The sequence below is a fragment of the Elgaria multicarinata genome, chromosome 4 (assembly GCF_023053635.1).
Source record: "Elgaria multicarinata webbii isolate HBS135686 ecotype San Diego chromosome 4, rElgMul1.1.pri, whole genome shotgun sequence".
In the NCBI taxonomy this organism is placed as follows: domain Eukaryota; kingdom Metazoa; phylum Chordata; class Lepidosauria; order Squamata; family Anguidae; genus Elgaria; species Elgaria multicarinata.
Genome location: NC_086174.1, coordinates 68018736 through 68039168, shown reverse-complemented (window position 1 = coordinate 68039168; position 20433 = coordinate 68018736). Strand labels below are relative to the sequence as shown.

Genomic DNA, 20433 nt, shown 5'->3' with positions numbered 1-20433 from the left:
GTTTCCAGTAAAACAGTTTTTTACTGTTCTACCCTGGACTCTCTCTCTCTCTCTCTGTGTGTGTGTGTGTGTGTGTGTATCCAGAGAAGGAAGTAGAATATTAGGCCTATACAGTTTATAATGCTGTATACAATAATCACTTATCTCCAAATTCACTGTTGTTAATCTAGCATTAGATACTTGGACAGGATGAACATTTAATCTTGTGGGTAGAGCTATGCAACCAGTCAGCTACTGAACTTCAGCCAATAGCCAACAGTTCTGCCAGCTAGAGACAATGGTGAGACCAAGAACAACCCAGCAGTCACAGTACTTTCTCTCCAAGCATTTCTGAGTCAACAGAAATAAAGTTATTTATTTGCTGGGCAGCTGCTATAGCTTCATCCCTCTCCTTATTCAGAACCACCAAGGCATAGTCTGAAGATCCATAATACAGCACTATTGCTGAAGCTAAGCAGGTCTGGGTCTAGCCAGTGCCATAGTAATGAGATCAATGCATTTCACTATAATGCAATAAATAAATAGGTGAACTAGGCGGTTGTCTAGGGTGTCAACTTAAGTTGGATGTCAAATTTGAAGAAAAATTACAAATTAAAACAATACAAATAAAATAACGAAGATGTCATTATTTCAATTTCCATGCATGTATAGAGGGAATTTGACTAAGGGTGCAGAGGTGAGTGAGAGATAGAAGGGCTAAGTCAGACCACCTGCTTGCCTTTGGGACCCTATATGAAAACCTATACGAAGGTAGGTTGCCGCCACGATAAACAAAACCCCACGCTTTTGTGACAGCAGCTAATCCTGATGTAGCAGCAAAAGCATGGGGTTTCTGGCAGCTGAGCCCACGCTCTGCCCAGGCAAATGGCAACCAATCTGGGGTCGCCATCCACCCAGCCATGCCTCTGGCATGACTATGAAGCAAGGATTGATGGTGGATGTGCCGTACTCACCTAACTCCAGAGAAAAATGTTGGGGTAAGTCCATGACTTTTTTTTCTTCAGAGCTTTGCAGGAAAGCCCTGTGATGGCTGCTAGGTGGCTGCTGCATTGTATAATTGACGCATCACCACCGCACATCCACCCTGGGGCTTTAAGTGCATATAGACAGCCCTCCAGTCCTCCCTCAGGTGATGTGGAATATCCTACTGCTCCACTGCTGTTCTCAGTTGGAGGCAGGAAGTGAGAGCCCTCCATCCCCAAGAGCAGCTGCTTCCTTTGCCCTTGGAGGGCTGAGCCTATGTTTCCCAGTTTCCCCCAAACCACAGGCTAGATCTACCCTTGGGATGTGGGGGTGTTGATTGCATGGTTCACCTATGGTGCCAGTTGCTGGCAGCTAGTCTTACCACAGAGCTACAGCTTTGCAGGCCAGATGGAGCCAAATCAGTTTCCTTTTTAACCCCAGTCTCTTGTGTATAAAATGACTAGCATGTTCACTATGTGTTTTGTATTAGTGTTTTCATTCTATTCAAAGCCTGGCCTTCTTTGCTCTGTTTATACTTCCAGCTAGGGGACTATCTATTTATGGCTCAATAAATGCCAAGCCCTTCACTTTCTGGATGCAGTCTGCTTTATTCAGTCATTTCTGCTAACAGCATGCACCTTATCCCTGTCTCTGCAAAGATCAATCAATAAAACAGCATCATTTCCGCCATTTTTCACAGCTATGATTATGCTGTATTCATGGAAGATAACAGCAAAGCAGATTACAACTATGTTGCTGACTACCTATATCTAGCTGGAAGTATAAAGAAACTGTCCTTCATTCCACCATTGTATAACTATCCTTAGGCATTTTCACTCATGCCATTGAAAGATAATTTTCAGGAATCCTTCATTAATTTATTACATCTCTATACCTCCTAATAACTAAAGCTTTAATATGGTTACATAGACCTTATTAAGACATATGGTCATCCTTTGCTCTATATGGACTGTACCCACAGATAGATAATGCATTTGGGGTTTCTTAAAGGATGTATGTATATGAAGTTTTAAGTATACTTTTGCATGTGAATCTTTTTTTAAAAAAAATCCTTCTGCACGTCTTCTACCTGTTACTCTCTCAATACAGGTTTGGACGTAAAACAAGCCTCTTAATTAACACCCTGATAACTTCCATCTCTGGAGTCCTTGTGGCTGTAGCACCGAACTACTTATGGTCTGTCATATTTCGCTTCATACAAGGACTAGTCAGCAAGGGCAGCTGGACAGCAGGCTACATCCTAAGTGAGTCTGATTTTTTCCTAAGAGCATTTTTACTAGCAAATGGAAAGAAAACACTGCCCCATCACTGGATGAAAGCAGTGTGGACTGTAGGCAGGTAATAGTTCTATCTAAGAGAGTTACAGTGGCATGAGAGAGCCATCATTGTCCAGGGAGTACATCACCCTTCCCCAGTCTGGTGCCTTCCAGATGTGTAGGACTGCAATGCCCATAATCTGTAGCTAGCATGGTCTTGGCAGTACCAAAGAACATGGGCAATATCTGCCCTTGTGCAGCTACACCTGCAATGTCCATCTTCTGTCTCTGGATGTCTACTGCTGAATTTATTAGGTGTAAAATACAAGTTTATAGAAACTTCCTCTCTGATTTAAGCTTTAAGAGTTGGAGCCAGGCTTAGCCAAATCCAAGCCAGAATCGGCTTTATGCACTTACACAATTCCTCTGAGATTCTGCCAGATATTTATGGGTTACTCTAATTCCTAAATATTTAACCAGAGTGTCTTTCTATGGCAATGAACAATCCTCCCAGATTCAATCTTGACCACTTTTATCTAAATTAAGACTCATTCATTTCAATTTTTAGAAATAACCTTATGCTGAACTCCTACTAAACAACGTCAGGAAAAGAAGCCTCTGGATCTTGAAGAAATAAAACATTCCCATATAAATGAATTTTACCAGATATTGCCATACTTTCAAACTTACAGTCTTAGTATTCGTTCTGGTTTGTGCCAATAGCTAATACAAATTTTGGAGAGGAAAGAGGGCACTCCCTCTGTAACTGTACAGATTTAGTCTGAACCCTATTCTGTATAAAATTTCTTCAATATTTGAACCACGTAGGACCACTGCAGTCATCCATTTCCATTACACACCCAGTATCTGTTCTAACCAAAACCTGTGATTAAGCTACATTTCAGTGAAGAGTCTGAAAAGATGAAGATCAACTTGTTTATTTTCCAGTCACAGAAATCGTTGGTCCAGGCTACAGACGGATTGTAGCCATTCTCTACCAAGCGGCATTTGCCTTTGGCCTCCTCATCCTCGATGCTTTGGCTTATGCAATTCCTCACTGGAGATGGCTTCAACTTGCTGTTACTCTGCCGACTTTCCTCCTTTTACTCTATTACTGGTGAGAAAGCATCTTCTTTTTCAATGCCAATACCCATGATCTCTCTTTCTCTAAAAGCCCATTTCCCAGCAAGAAACAGAATAGGATGGAGCTGCAGAAGAGGTCTGGGTCTATGCAGCTAGGAGAAAGCAGGTTCAATCCTCAATAACCTGAGGGCAGCAGTTGCAGGCAGCTTCCCTGACCATTTACTTTCTCCATGTAAGTGAATGTTTGCCATTCAATGTACTGCATTTGGACACACTGCTTCAATAAAGGGAAATTGTGTTCTCTACTCCTCTGCCCCACTGATAGGGATTCTGAAGCAGACATTGGGAATGGGTGATAGGAGTCTATGGCCTAATCTACACAAAGCCATACATTGCACTATGAAAGCGGTATGAAAACGGTATATAAAAGGCAGGAGCCACACTACTGCTTTATGGGGGTATTGAACTGCCCATTGGCACATACCATATATTGCTTTCATAGTGTTATATCCTGCTTGGTGTGGCTCCTACCTTTTATATAACTTTTATATAATTCAAGAGTTCCACCAATTATCTTAGGATACTTTAAAACCTCTGAGTAGCTGGTATAAGAGACTTAGGCCACAGCTAGACCTAAGGTTTATCCTGGGATCATCCAGGGTTCGCCCCTGCCTGAGCTCTGGATCCCCTGTGTGTCACCTAGATGAGCAGGTTTGACCCCTGGATGATCCAGGGATAAACCTTAGGTCTAGCTATGGCCTTAGGCACCAACACTGGAGACAAGATAAACTTTAAACAAGTTTTGTACATAGGGAATACTAATATTTATTTTGGGGTTTTCAGAAGACTGCTTAGTGACAACAATGCTGCAACAATAAATGCTGCTACAAGCCTCTAATGACTTTTTACCTTATGCCAAATTCCCTAAACCTCCACCCCAGCCAAATACACTCACAACATACAAACATAAGGAGAGCCATGCTGGATCAGACCAACAGTCCATCTAGTCCAGCATTCTTTTCACACAATGGCCAACCAGCTGTTATCAGAAACCCACAAGCAGAACATGAGTGCAACAGCACTCTCCTACCCATGTTCCCCAGCAACTGATGTACATAGTCTTATTGCCTCTGCTACTGGAGGTAGCACATAGCCATCAGGACTAGTAGCCTTCTCCTCCAGAAATTTTTCCAACCCAATTTTAAAGCCATCTAAATTGGTGGCCATCACCACATCTTGTGGTAGCAAATTCCATAGTTTGCGCCTGTGAAGAAGTACTTCCTTTTATCTGCCCTGAATCTCCCACTAATCAGCTTCATGGTATGACCCCAGGTTCTAGTATTTTGAAAAAGGGAGAAAAATGTCTCCCTATCCCCATTCTCCATACCATGTGCACCTCTATCATGTCTCCTCTTCACCTTCCCCCCCCCCCCCCAAGCTAAACAATCCCAGCTGTTGTAACTTCCCTCATAGGGGAGATGCTCCAGTCCCTTGATCATTTTAGTTGCCATTTTTCTGGACCTTTTCCAGATTTACAATATATTCTTTTGAAAATATGGTGACCAGAACTGTACAGAGTATTCCAAATGTGGTGGCACCATAAATTTGTATAAAGGCAGTCGGATATTGGCAGTTTTACTCTTAATTCCTTTTCTAATTATGCCTAACATGGAGTTTGCCTTTTCTTTTTCTTTTTTTACAGCAGCCGCACACTGGGTTGACATTTTCATTGAGCTGTCCACCACAACCCCAAGATCTCTTTCTTGCATGGTTACCACTAGCTCAGATCCCATCAGGTTATACTTCAAGTTGGGATCCCACCCCCCACCCCAGTGTGCATCATTTTACACTTGCTTATGTTGAACTGCATTTGTCATTTAGATGCCCATTCTTCCAGTTTGGGCATCCAGACGCTTCTTGCAATCCCTTTTTGTTTTAACCACCAGCAAACGTGGCCACTTTCCTGCTCACCTAATTCCAGATAATTAATGAACAGGTTGAAAAAGCATTGTTTCTAATACAGATCCCCGTGGGACCCCACTATTTACTTCCCTCCATTGGGAGAATTTACAGTTTATTGCTACTCTCTCCTTTTTGTTTTTTAACTAGTTACTGATTCTTAAAATGACTTCTCCTCTTATTCCATGACTGCTAAGTTTGCTCAGGAGACTTTTGTGAGGGACTTTCTCAAAAGCCTTTTAGAAGTCAAAAGCCTTTGAAGTAACCTTCCTCCTGGTATAACACAGCCACCAGCTCCCTGTTCCAGATATTCAAGGAAGGTTATTGCACAGAGAAAGGATAGTTTAATAGTTAGGCCTTAGCTATTCACTTTCTCCTTAGCTTTCTGCTAGTCCTTCTAAAACATCACACACCAACCAACAGACCTCCTCCCTCCCTCTTCACAGACTAACTCTAACTGTCAACTGTTCTTTTCTATCTAGCTAAAATCCCCAGCCAATCAGAATCAAGTTTACCTGATCCACACCCTATCTCTCCGCTTTTAGAACATTCATGAAGCAACTAACTACAGAGGCCTTTGACAGTAACAAAACAAGACCTCAGGCCTACTCACTGTAGCCCCACAGAAGCCACACAAAGTAAGCATTACATACCAACAGCAGTTATATACAGGGCGTTTCTTCACAGCCGTCTTCAGTTACTAGGTGGCAGACTTTCCTAACTAATGCATGGCTTTACAGTAGACTTCTTGAAGCAAAGAAGTGTAGTCTGAGGGGTAGAGTTCTACAGCTGCCCCTCCCTCTGCTGTGGGGGCACCCCCCTCAGGGGAATGGAGTGGACAGAGTCCTCCCTCACGGGGCTATAGGGATGCACTATGGTAGGGGCTGTGCTTAGGGATACCATGGCTTTACTCAGGCAGGCTGGGCACAATGTGTCCAACTCTAACAGCTGTGTAACATGGCTTGAAGCCTTTCATGTTTTGAACTAAGGGCTAAAGTTGGGCCTGTTACACCCATGCATACTGCTACCAACAACTAGAATTGAAACAGCTGCAGAGAGGCCAAGTCAGACTCAAATGTTAATGTAAATGTTTCCTTCTGCAACAAACTAATATGATTGCTGTTCTGGAATGTGACACGTCACAATGATTCTGAATCTGTCTGATTTTATTTGTAGGTGTCTGCCGGAGTCTCCCAGATGGCTGATCTCTCAAGGACAGAATGGCAGAGCTATGAAAATCGTGGATGATATTGCTAAAAAGAATGGGAAAGTCTTGTCTGCCCATTTTGAGGTGAATTTTTGTGTGCATAAACTAATCACTTCCCTGTGATGCTGTTGGTTCTGTAAGGATGATGACTACTAGTAATAGCAATTAGTAGAAATAGTAGGTTATCTGACAGCAGAACTTAACATGCTTTATAACATTATCAGATTTCACTGCTCTTTACAGACCAAGTATAGAGAGAGACTTTATCTTCTTTGTGGAATCCGATATCTGGTGCAGAATTAGAATCCAGAAGACTCTTAAAATAAAATGCAAGTTTCTAACTCTTATAGTTATGGATAGTGGTTCACTGCATGCATGCAGTCCAATTTGTAATCACCATGGAAATTGATTAAAAGCCAACTGTATCAGGGGAAGGAAGTCTGTTCCAGGTGTACCAAGAGGACAGATGAAGGCAGGAAGTGATTTCTGAATAGTGGAGCAAGACTTTTTAAACTGTTGATCCTATCATGTATGTGGTGCCATTTGAACCAAAGTATGGACAGGTAAAATGGTACACTTTACTGGGTGTACCATTTTACTTGCCCAGGCTGCAACCCCATTATCATGACGGGAGGGGGAATGAAGTGAAATTGGAGTTCATGGTGGAGGATATTTACCAAACTTTTTTACTTTATCTACTGTATATACTTGATGTGCAGATCTTGTGAGATTCACAGAAAACATTCAGAAGCCATTTTAGAGCAGAACAAGTGACATTCCATTTATGCCATCCCTGCTATGAAAATCAGTTCCCAAACTTAATAGGAATAATTCTGTAGATCAGTCTAGCAAGAGAGCTGTCCAGCAGAGAGCGCAGGGATAAAGGGGTTGCTTCAGCAATGATTAGGCTCCAGCTTAGCAGCTTTATAGGAAAAGCTGATACCCCACCTCTTCCTGGCTTGCTAGTAGGACTGGAATCCAGAACATGCTCCCCCCTCGTGAGTATGGCTCAAAGATGATATACTGCAAGACAATCAGTATGCCTCCATCTCTGAGCTCCTGTCCAGACCCACTGGTGCCTTTGTTCCTGGGGATGAACTGTATGGGAACAGGACCAGTCCAGGGGAATGGGACCAGTCCAGGTGTTTAGGTTCCTTCAATGCCACAGCCTCCTTGAGTGAGCTGTTGCAGTATATCATCAAAAAAGGCTATTGGCATTCTTTGACTTCTCCTGACTTTGACAACTACTAGGTTCAGCAACAGGGTCCTATTCCCCTTCTGAGGTCTCCTCAGGTTTCAAGGTTGTCATGACAGGAAGGTGAAGGGACACATTTGAGCAGTGAATTGCTGGCTCAGGCCCTTCACTAGAAGAGCAAGTGTGCTTGTGCAATTAAACCATGACTCATAGTATGAGCAACTAAGACATTTGTGCTTCCCTTTCTCACATGTTTTCTGAGGAACTACCAGTCCCAGAGTTCCTTGTCCATAGGCAGGAGGGAGCGACAAAATGATGATAATTGGAGGCCAGGAACGTTGGGAGCCAATGCTGATGGTAGAATTTACTGAGCCAAAATATATTTGAGTAAATGTCAACTTCACACCCACATACCACACTGTAAAATGACCCATGTCCTTTGCCTTTGATTAACTTTGCAACAGTTCTTTTATAGAATATCAACCTTGAAGAAGGAAATGAAAAGGATTCAAAACAGACCCCTTCACTGATGGATCTTGTGAGGACACCACAGATGAGGAAACACACACTTATATTGATGTATAATTGGTATGAAGCATTTTACCTCAGTCTCATTACTTCCCTACCATGTGTACAACCATCATATCAGGTTCAGACTATTCCAGTTCAGGATATGATCTATTTCATACTACTAAGGATGTGGTGCACTTATCTCTCAAAATGTCCTCCTATTCAGCCCAGTTCTTTGGATACAAAGTACACTCATTGACCCTGAGGCAAAGGAGCAGGGCTGGTGCAAGCACTCCTACCACCTGCACACACCGTCTCCTGCCATCACACGCCACCTCCCCCCCCCCGCACTCTCCTGCCATCTATCTCCCTCACTCCCACTCTCGCATACCACACACGGTTTCCCCTCCCCCTGCCATGTGCTTCATCTCCAGCCCAACCCCATGACTCTCACTGACTTCCCAACAGCTGCCATTGCTGCTGCTGCTTCTGCTGCAGATAAATAGCAAGGCCCAAATGCCTACCTCTGAGAGGTCCTTTTCCAGTGCCAGGCATTGTGGGAGGTGGTATCCCTGGACATCAACTGCAGTACAGACAATCTCCAGGGACACCCCTCCTACAATGCCTTGCTTTAAGGAAGGACTCCTCAGAGCCAGGTATTTGGGCTTGTCTGAGTCAAGCTGCCTGCTTTTTATGGCCAATGCAGCTCTTCAGAAAGACCACCCAACCAATCTTTGGATCACCCTTTGGATCACCCTCAGAGTAAGCCGAAGGGTAGGTGGCTCTCCAGAGAGCCCCACTGATTTCTCTTCTCCTGTGCATTTGTTGCAGCAGGAGTGTGGGGCCATTGGGGTTCCCTGAGACACCTACTGTTGTGCCACTGGGCCAGTCAGCAGCTCCAGAGAGCCCTGTTTGCTCCACTTTCCTGCTGTGGCAAATGCCACAGTGGGAGAGCAGCCACCAGGGCTCTCTGGAGCACCCACTAACTTGTCTGGCAGCACCCACAGGGGACAGCTCCTGGTGATGGTGGTGAGGGCATAAGTCACCTGTGGCTTCATCCCACTTCATGGGAGGGCTGGCCCTGGTGGAGGCCTTGTGGTTGTGCCACTAAAGCCCAATGCAGTGTCCTAAAATAATTGCCCCTCTCCCATTAAGACCCATCCCTAACTCTCTCCCATCAGCCCACATTGCTCAGTCACTTCTCTGAATCTACCCACACTGTTGGTCACCTCTGTGTGACACAAAATTCCTGGACTGTGGAAAGAAATTAAGTGTGTGTGTGTGTGTGTGAGAGAGAGAGAGAGAGATTGAGATTTTGTATGTGAAGTGGCCCCTATAAAAAATAACATAGGAGATTCATCAATTTAACAGTCTTTTAGCATTTAAGAAAGCTATAAAGACTGATCTCTTCCAGCAGGCCTATCCAGTGGAATTTTAGGATGCTTTTAGGATGTTTTAACAATGTATAATATGTTTTTAATCAGTATTTTATGTATATTATACTTACTGTAGTTCCCCGCCTCGATCAAAATGGAGAGGCGGGTAAGAAATAAATTTATTATTATACTCTACTTTTTCATCAACAAAAAGAATGAAGATACACTCAGGAACATTACAGGGGAATGGGACGTATTCTAAACAAAACATTATCATGTATCAACTATTTGGCAAGATTGGTACTAATTTGGAACTGAAGTGACATATTTTGAGCAGGGATTTCTTGGAGAAATGGCTAGTCTTCTTTCAGACTGACAAACCTTTTCACAATTAACCATGGTCACTTTTCTTTTCCTAGGTTCACAAGTGCTGTAATGTACCAAGGACTCATCATGTACCTAGGAATTTCTGCAGACAATGTTTACCTGGATTTTTTCTACTCCAGCCTTGTTGAATTTCCAGCAGCCATCATCCTCGTACTTACAACAGAGCGAGTGGGCCGACGCTACCCCTGGGCTGCAGCAAATCTGGTGGGAGGAGTCGCTTGCCTTGTTGCAGCTTTCACCCCAGAAGGCAAGTCCATCAGGTGGCCTTATGTCCTACTTTACAGAGGACAGTCTTCCATGTGAAGGGCTGCCAGAAAGGCTGTCTGCTCCAAGTCCAGAATAAAGATAAAAAACCACAAGAAGACAGAGCAGCTTGAAGGTCCCTGTAATAGTTAGCACCAGGCTGGTCTGCCGTCAAGGATAGGTATGGATGGGCACCTGCTGAGGCCCCACACTCCAGCAGGGGCCCACTGACAAGATCTCCTGGACATACTCCTCCTCCTTCTCCTCACCACCACTGCAACCTGCTTGTTGGCCTTTCTCAAATTCTAGCCCAGGCAACAGGGGTGGTGAGAAGGAGCAGCAGGAGATGCCCTTGCCTACTTGCTCAATGGCCCTGTGCCTGTCAAGCAAGCAAGCAAGTGGTAGTGATGATGACAAAGAGGACAGTGACAATGGCAGTGAGGGAGGAGCCCATTCAGGGTGCCTTGACCAAGGGCCCTCAAAATCCTGCATCTAGAAAAGGCCCCAGGACAGCAGGCTGAGTAGGCATAGATGTCACCTGGTCACAGTATTCCCTGCTATGGTGAGATGTATTGTATTTTTATTTAAATTGTAGTAATGATTTCTATATGTACTTTTATACCTATAGATTAGCATATGCAAATCATATGTAAATATATATCCTCTGTAGATTGGATGACATCAGTGGTCTTGTCCATGTCCACTGCCCTCATCCCTCCCCCCTCCCTGACCATTTTGCATTCTCTGTGGTGAGAGAGGCACAGCTGGGAAGAGCAGCTTTCTCCAAATGTCACTTCAGCAGGGGAACTACCTTCCCCCAATTGGGGATGACAGGAGAAGCATCTCCTCCCAATGAAGTCAGCAGTAATCCCCATGTTCTCTTATCTGTGATGGGAGAAAACCAGTTGGTTCCCCTTTCCAACTCCTCCCCAAGCCCTGGGAACTCCCAAGCCATGGAAAAGGGCTTGGGCAGGGCACTGAGGGAGTCCAAGCCTCCATGGGCCAAATCAGTTCTCCAGAAGCCAAAGGTTCCACAGCTCTGATATACATGTTGATTATCCTGATCCAGGACAGTAGAGGAGAAACATTATGAGATTCCTTATCTGCAGAATGGCAATTGCACGCATCATTTCTGCAGTAGGATGGAGGGGGCCTCCTTAAACTCTTTCTCTCTCCCATTCTCCCTCTGCTTTAGGATACATTTGTCCATTCGAAACAATCACTCTCTCAGATGAGAGGGCCATCTGAGCCTAAAAACTGCTAAAAGCAAGTAGAATTGCATTTTTGAAGCTGTCAATTGACTGGAGAGGTAGCACCTTGAAGTGCCAATGTTGCCTCAAGTGGATTTGCTGCATGCTGCAAGAATGCCTATTTGCTTCCAGTATGTTCTGCTTATATATTTGTAAAGAAAGCCAATGTTACAAAGTGGCCACAAGTCTCCAATATGCTCTCATCCAATCAAAATAAAATACTACCCAATCAAAATGTTGACGCTGTCCTTTGAACTACCTACTGCTCAGAGTGGAAAATGTGTTTACCACCAATTTCCCAGAAAACTATAATCTGTTATGTAATTGCTATTAATCGTCTTCCTGCAATGAGCTCTTTGGGAAATTATGTATTGCTGTTTCCCTTCCAGACATGCAGTGGCTAAAGGTTACTGCATCTTGCCTGGGCAGATTAGGAATCACGATGGCTTTTGAAATGGTTTGCTTCGTCAATACTGAATTGTACCCAACATTTCTCAGGTAGGTGCTTTTATCATCAACGGGAAGGTGACTTTTCAAATTGCTTAACGTTTATACCTATGATTACACAATTCAGTTATCACAGATTTACAGGTGTAACATTGCTAATTAATGAGAATTATATATGTGCTCTCTCTCTCTCTCTCTCTCTCTCTCTCTCTCTCTCAAACACACACACAGAAGGAGGGAGGGGTAGAAGATAAGTTGCTTGGAAAGGACCTGATCCCCATTAGTTGCCGGTTTAATACTAAAAGCATCCGGTTGATGTCAAGGGAAGTCATTGTGATGACTTGCTCTTTCCATTTAGGCTGTCAACTAATCATCATCACCACCACCACCGTCATCATCTTGATAGTAGTCAATAGGGATGTGCTCCGCTTCTAATCGGACCGGCGAATTAGAAGCGGAGCGGGGGGCTTCGCCTGCCCTTAAGGCGGAGGTGAAGAGGATTGGGGGGCCGGCGGAGCGTGGCGAAGAGGATCGAGGTGAAGGCGGATCCTTCGCCTCGATCCGGAGCTCCGCCGGAAAGGTAAGTGGGGTTTACCGGGCCCTGCCACTGTTGCCCATGCGGCGACAGCGGCAGGGCCCGGTAACCCCCCCCGCCCTCCTCTCCTTTACCTGCCTCCGTCCGCGGTCCGTCGGCGTCTTCAATTGAGCCCACGGTTCAACCAGGAAGTCTGGGCCGCTTGGCCCAGACTTCCTGGTTGAACCGTGGGCTCAATTGAAGACGCCGACGGACCGCAGACGGAGGCAGGTAAGGCCCCCCTCTCCCTTGGTCCCTTACCGGGCTCTGCCGCCGTCGCCGCACGGGCGGCGATGGCGGCAGGGCCCGGTAAACCTCCCGCCCTCCTCTCCCGGCCTTACCTGGCGCCACTCCCCTCCACTGCGGAGCTCCGATTCGGAGCCGGAGCTCCGCGGCAAAGAGGAGCGGAGTATGGGCGGAGCGGAGCGGAGCGGGCCAATCCGACATTTTCGGATCGGCCCACGGGGCGGAGCAGGGGGTCCATGCACACCCCTAGTAGTCAAGAAACAAGTACATACAAAAAGCTATACAAAGAGCAGTTCACAGACTTACAATTAGAAATTGAAAACAGGAAAAGAGGCACCTAGAGAGGGGAAAGTTGTTGGAAAGTATCTTAGTACTCCTGATTCACTTCATCTGAAAAAAGGTATTTTTTTTTTTAAAAAAACCCACACATTTCAGTCCTACCTTGGGAAGATGTTTACTTTAGAAAATGATGCACGCCTTGGACTTCTCATTGCATGGGTGGAAATTTCTTCAAAAACAACCCTGTCGTCACGCAGAGGGCTGATTGCACCACAAAAAGTAAAAGATTAGAGGAGATGTTGATTCCCTCCCCTGTTCCTCTCCTATCTACCTGCAAATCCACCAGGAGAAGAACTTTTAGTGTAGTGGCCCCTTCTCTGTGGAACTCTCCAGCCCAGAAGGTCAGGCAGGCACCAACACTAGGCTGCTTCCGGTGCTTCCTGCAAACATCTGTTTCGAGAAGACTTCCCCTTTGTTTTTAAATTGAATAATTGAAATTTGCTTTTAAAATCTTCTTTCTTTTACTGTTTATATCTGTGTTCACCGCTGTGGAATCTGTGTTAGATAACTGAGTGGTGTATTAATGTTTTAAATAAAATAAATAAATAAATAAGTGTTAACTGTGAGTTGAGAAGATTGTGGAGGCCAATATGGGGCCGATCTACACCAAGCAGGCTATAACACTTTTAAAACGGTATGAAAACTGTATATGTAATGTGTTCTGGGCCTGAACAGTTGTCATAACCATTATGAGCCGTTATAAGCAGCAGTGTAGATCCTGCCAGGGTGAACTGTCATGATGTCATTTAACTTGAAGTTTTTAACCCAACAGTAGTTTTTACTCTTTTATACTTATGGTTATCTCTTAATGTAAAGTTTGCTAGTGGCTTTTAAAAATTATTTTAAATCCTTTGTATTTTAGAGCTTGTGTATGTGCAGTAGTATTTATATATTTTTGAAGTATGCTCTTGTGGTTGACATGACCATGATGATTGAAACAAAACAACAACTATGAGTGGCAACTGTGGAAAGAGTACTAGCTGGTCTGAAAAATGGTGAAACTATATTAGGGAGAAGCTGTCATTGGTAAGCAATAAACTGTTTGCAAGATTCGCAGTCTAAATTAATATTTCAATATCTCCCCTGCCCTTTTTTCCCCAAACAGAAACCTTGGTGTGATGGTCTGTTCCTCGTTATGTGATTTGGGTGGAATAATATCCCCATTTGTTGTTTATAGGCTGGCAGAGGTCTGGAACCAACTACCGCTTATAGTTTTTAGTAAGTAGCATTCTGATATGGGTTGCTGGAGGGTATTGATGCTGAACAGGGCGATCCTACCTATCCATGCTGTTGTCGAAGCCTTTGACCAACCCAAAGCTCTCCTGGTATTAGCTCAGCATGTTAGAAGAGTGGGAGGAGCTGCATTTCTGCTTTCTCTCGACTCCCCAGTTCTATTTTTTCTCTCTCTCTCCCCCCATTGAAATCAATGATCTACCTATGATCAGCCCTAGGGCTGGCATAGAACACCTGCCAGTTTTGGATCCTGTCTGTGGGCAGGAGAGCTGGGAATCTAGGAGTGAACCCCATTCTCATCTTTTTACCACTTCACAACATCAGTAAGGAACAGCTGTGGAAATTTCCACTGAAGCTGGGGTGGGGGAAGATCTGAGGTCAGAACTCCCCCTCCAAAGGTGGACTTTTGTCTTTGCTCTCAGAGGGGGAGACCCGAGGGATCCTCCGGCCCCTGGTGGGACATCTTCCCAGGGACCAGAGGACAGTAACTGAAGATACATGTATTAGTTTATTTAAAATATTTACATGCCACTTTTCTACTTTAAAAGTATCCAAAGTGGCTTGCAATGAAAATCCATCAGTGAAAACAATAAAAACATGCAAATAAGATCAACATAAACAAATGCCTCAATAACAAAACAGTTTTAAAAAGCACACAGGTGAAGCAGCAGAAATCATCCATTAAAAGCCTTGGAGAACTGCACACACAAAAAGAGAGTCTTAACCTGAAATCTGAAAAATAGTAATATTAGTGCCTCATTCATCTGCTTGGGGAGAATTACAACAAACAGGGTGCCACTGCTGCAAAGTTTGCCAGTCATCTAATCTTTTGAAGACAGGGGGTGTCTTCACAGCATCAGCTTGGTCGTGTGTCCCTCGGAAGCCCTGCAGCTTCCCTGCCCAGGGGTGGCGTTGGGTAATCCCAATGATGATGTGGGAGCATGGGGTTTCTGGGCAGCCATCCAGGGACTGGAGCCATTCCACCCACTTCCTGGTAGAAAGCTCCCACCAGGCATCACCTGGCCATACCTCCGCTGTGACTCCAGAGTGAGGCAAGGGGCTTTGATGTCGTCTTTTGCGTCCTCACCTCACTTCAGAGAGAAAAGTCAGGGTAAGTCCCTGAGGTTTTTTTCTCTGCAGCTTCAGCAGAAAGCCCTTGGGTGTGTGTGTGATTGCAGCTGCATCCTATAATTGACGCCACGCCACAATGTGTTTAGACAGCCCCAGGGTCACTCAGAGAGGAGAACATCTGAGGCAAATCTTAAAGTTTGGGCAGGTTGAATGCAGGAACTTGTACCCAGGTCATAAGCTGGTTAGAACAGTAAAGGTGCCCAGAAACATGCTGGTAAGTAATGGAGATATATTAAGATGGATGAAATATATTGAGACTGTCATATGCCGGTTAGAAATCTAGCTCTCGGGTTCCAAACCAGTTGAAATTTCTGAACAGTCTTCCCAGAAGCCCCACATGTAACTCAGAGCAGTAATTTAGCCTGAGTGATAGAAGAGCATGGATAATGGTAGCATGGCTAGTTTTGACTAAGAGGGCATGCAAATGGCACACCAGCCAAAGTTGATGAACTCTATGCTACAAATGCTAGTTCAGCCCCCAATCCAAGGGACAGAACTAGCAAAGGGCAGTACTCGATGATGTCCCCGTGCCAGTACTAATGGGCATGTGGGCTGTGCATGATGGGAGTTGTAGTCCAACACATCCAGAGGGCCCCAGGTTGGGGAAAGTTGATTTAGTGTGTGTATGGGTGTTTAAATAAAGACAAGTAATACATTGGGTTCTAACTTTTGCTTTCTGTGCATTTCATCGGTAGCTACAGTTGGTTTAATTGCTGCGGTGTCAGTGCTACTTCTGCCTGAAACCAAGGGGAGAACTTTGCCTGAGACCATTGAAGATGTAGAAAACTTTCATCGGTACCATGCTAATCAGCTTAATTAGAACCAAATTCAACTTTAAATATTATTTCAAAAGTGTGCTTTCATCTGTTCTTTATAAAGAGTACAGCTTGCCTAAAAAGGGCACAGATAAAACTTCAAGGGTTTTCATAAGTGACTGTAGAGGTTATTATGCCAATATTTTTGTCTCATGTATGCATCTGTTAAACTGAGCAATATGGTAAATTTGGCATATAACTTATGAAAGGACATTCTTTTAAAGGGGGTGAGACTGTCCCTGATGCCTTTAGCTGGGTTGTAAATGCATTCTTATTCCATCTGGCTAGAGATACATGAGAAGTTCGTTTCAGTTCATTTTTGATCAGGATTTAGCCAGTTTGCACCTCCCAAACCGAAGACAGACTCAAACGCCATTTGCCATGGAAGTCTGTGCACTCCTGAGCTTGCAATGTTATTCGTAGACCCAAATGAAAAAAAGCATTTGACAGCATATTTAGATTTGGAAAATGCACATGAAAAAATGCATACTTCTGAAAAATGTGGAAAGCAACCCACACTTTAATCAATGCAAGAAGAATGCGTCCATTTCAAAGATGTGCACGACCAACATGTACATTTGGAAAAATAACCATGAGCATGTGCATGAATTTTCATGCAAAAAGAAAAACACACACCATAGACTGCAATTTGATACGGAGCTGAGCTGGTAAGAGTTTCGAGGTGGCATCGAGTTTCTCTTGTACACACAACCCTCAACTTGGCCTTTGTTAGGGCTGAAGAGCTCTGTGAACATGGTTTTGTAAATAAAGAAATAAAACAATTGAATGATAGTCCAATGAAATCACTCTTCAAATCATGTGAAAATACATCTTCTTTTATCCATCTGTCCATCTTCAGGCTGGGCTGAATATTCTCCCCACCCCAACTTTCACAGGGTTATTTATCCCTCATGAAAAGGATATTTTACAACTTTTGGGGTGGACAATTCTAAGAATTCAGGAGGGGAGAATCATATTAAGTGTAAATATGGGGTGGCTGAAGTTTTGTTTTTTGTTTTTTTCAATTTTTTACTCCCACCTCGAAAAACCCTCACTGCCACTTCATGACATAGTGTTGTTCTCAAGAGCATTCTGGGGGGAGGGGCAGGGAGAAATAGCTGCCCACATTGGGCAGCTATCTTCTCTACATGCCGGGCATACTTCTTCAAACCTCTAATGTGTTTCCCCTGCCCCATCAATTACACAATGTTTTTTCTCAGCTAGAACTCACTTCGGAGGAATTGATGATTTTGAACTCCATCACACCTATTTTTGCTTCCTGGTATGCATCCACGATTTCCACCTCCATTTCATTAGCGCGTCAAGCCCTGGTCACTTTCACGTGTGTGCGTTGTTGCACTATTTTGCCTTGTTTTACCTTTTCACCTGTGCAGTAGTGCTTCCTGGTATCACTGCCCCACCCCACCCCTTCTCCTTCCCCCTCTATTCCATTGGTTCTTGTGGTTGATGGATGGGCACCTTCCCCCCCTTACTCTGGTTTTATTGTCTAAAAGTTTAGCGATGTAGCGTTTCATTGGCTGGACACCTCATACAGCGGGCAAAAAAAGGAGATAAGTTGAAATGGGTGGATGATAGAGCAATGAGAGTGAGGTTAGAGCAGCAAAAGTCTGTTTGACTGACTCAGTGCACTGGAGAACTGTCCCCCTCCTCTTTCATTAGCAAGACTGCCCTTCAACACACACACATCCCAAGAAGGGATGTTCTGTGACGTAGCGTGAGGATGGCAATAGATACGGACAGAAGGGCGGTTTCATCCCATGTTGAGAAAAAATACCGCCCTTTCCTCACTCTAGAAAAACACAGAAAATGGAGGGGAAGAGGCCAGATGACTGCAGGACAGGGATTATGTTGTGTGAGGGTTGCAGGGCAAAATGGTAAACCAGGCAGGATGACAGTGCAATAAAACACTGGTGTGATGGAGCTCTTTGACTGCACTTTTCTGCATCTTTCTGAGATGCAGCCTCCAGAATTGTGCCAACTACTCCAAGTGTAATTGCACTGTAGATTTGTATAGAGGCATTATAATATTGGCAGTTTTTTTAATATATATATATATATATATATATATATATATATATATATATATATTGTTTTGGAGGTGGGAAGGGGGACCAGCTAGTATTTATTTTGGATCGGACAAGTAGCATTGCAGTTGATTCACAGCATGCCCTTGGTTCTCACAGGTGTACCATTACCTCCATTACTAAAAGACCTAACAGGCATAGATAAGTGGTCCAATTAAGCAACTGTTAATTGGTCAGCAGCATTCCAGAAGAATGTATAATCATCCTTTCAGCAGCATGTCCAGAGCAGGGATTTTTAAGGGAAAGATCATTTTTCCTGTAGAACATTTTGCTTGGATCCTTTTTAAAGAGACACAAAGTATGGCACTGCTACAAATAATTCTCTTAGGAGAGGTGCAGCATCTGTTCTCCAGTGCTTTCCAGGCCATGGCTGTCATGAAGACTTCCCTCCTGGCAGCATGACCTCATAGCTTAAAGGCAAGTCTACATGAAGCAAGCTACAGATGCAACAAACAGGAAAGCTTAAAACCACCTCTTGGCGGATTTTGTTCATCTGCTGTATTAAAAGACACCCACACACACAAGTGTTGCATATAAAGAAGAATCCAACATTGTCTCCAAAAGAAGTCTAAGAAGTCATTCCATTCATGTACCTGAGCATGAGCTTCCCCTCCAAGATGCTCACCTGCAATGCCAACAAGCTGAGGTTACTTTGTGTGAAGAACGGATGGATTTATTGTGCCACAATGCAACCAACTACCCATTTGAGATCCTGGTTAGAGGCATTACAAAGTCGATGGAGGTTTCCAAACCCAAAGCGTTCCTGGAGAAGCAAGGCTTTTGTTTTCCCAACTCCTGGAATCTGCTATTTAGAACATAGGAGAGGCATTTCAACTTTTTAGAATGGGGAAATAAATGCAGGAAACCATCATCAATTAGCAGTTGGGGGAAAACAGAGTATGGCCATAGGAAGGGGTGTGGCCATCTGGGTACCCATATGGGGTGGATTTGCCCCGCCCTGTGCACGGGCTGAATCCTTCCTCAACACACACAATAGTAATAAACTGCACACATTTTATTTTGAAGAAAAAACAGCTGAAAACCCTGGCAACTTGCTCCTAAAGTTGCCATTGATGCTTTTGTTGGTCAGCTGTTCTTTCTGCAAAATTCAAGTAGGCAATTTAAGAATGTGTTTTTAAAATTGTGGAAAACTTTGGCTCTGAGCTTCTAGATAGGTTTGTGGGATATAAATATGAAAAATATTCAGTAAGCTTGGATGACATTTCGAAGAGTGCATTATCCTCTTCCTCTTCCACTCCACAGGCCCCCTAGACACATCCTGGCACTTCCATTTATTAACTCTCTTAAACGCACAGGATAGAACTGTCCAGCTACTGTTGAAACGCGCATCCTGTGGTTGCATTTATGGCAATATGGTCTGAAGACAGCGTAGCTTGTAGTGATGAGTTATGTGCTAGACTTTGATAAGCAGAAAGACACCTTTTAACATCTGCTTCTCTCTCTCCTCCCCCCTCCCCCCCTGCGCCGTCCTCAAGAGAACTAAAAAAATGATCAAGAGAATCTGTTGCACAAGACATTAAGCAACCCTCATCAAACAAGAACACCCAAACTATTGTGGGGGGAAATTGATTTATTATTTGGCATGAGCTTAGACAACAGCGTTTACATCATCAGATACCCAAAGTGGGTGGATGAGATGGCAGGTGGAGGTGTCCATGCGTTTATGTGCATATACACGCACACATGGGATAAAGCACAAGGTTAAATTAAGGGTGCATACTAACCCAGATAAAACACTATGGGAATTCTCAATTCCCCTTGCTCTGATTTTACATCAATGCCCTCTTGACATCAGTGAGACTTAAAATACATTTAACCTGGGTTGGATAGTGCCCAAAGTTAGGAAGGGGAGAACTATACAGCCAGAATCAAAACCACTTCTTGAGCATAATGCTAAATAATGGTGGTACGGAATACAGTGCAAAGCGAAACGGCTTCTCTTATCTTTAGGGACTCTCTGTGCATTTGATTTTTGCAAAGGCATTGTAAAAAAAAAGCCTTTCCATTCCCTTTCACTTCTTGTTTTCCTAACCACATTCAGCATTTCATCAGGAAGTGTTGTAGGGTTTTCC

At 44.0% G+C, this 20433-nt stretch overlaps 1 protein-coding gene across 1 annotated transcript in view; it reads left to right on the top strand.

Annotated features, from left to right (window-relative positions):
• Window positions 1–17027, top strand: part of LOC134397640 (solute carrier family 22 member 2-like) — a 29546-nt gene extending 12519 nt beyond the window's left edge. Inside the window, exons 3-10 of the mRNA XM_063124474.1 lie at window positions 2074–2228; window positions 3189–3357; window positions 6459–6573; window positions 8160–8272; window positions 9990–10204; window positions 11840–11948; window positions 14162–14274; window positions 16116–17027. Of these exons, the coding sequence (XP_062980544.1) occupies window positions 2074–2228; window positions 3189–3357; window positions 6459–6573; window positions 8160–8272; window positions 9990–10204; window positions 11840–11948; window positions 14162–14274; window positions 16116–16240 (1114 nt within the window). The 3' untranslated portion in view covers window positions 16241–17027. The remainder of the gene's footprint in view (window positions 1–2073; window positions 2229–3188; window positions 3358–6458; window positions 6574–8159; window positions 8273–9989; window positions 10205–11839; window positions 11949–14161; window positions 14275–16115) is intronic.
• Window positions 17028–20433: the final 3406 nt, after the last annotated feature.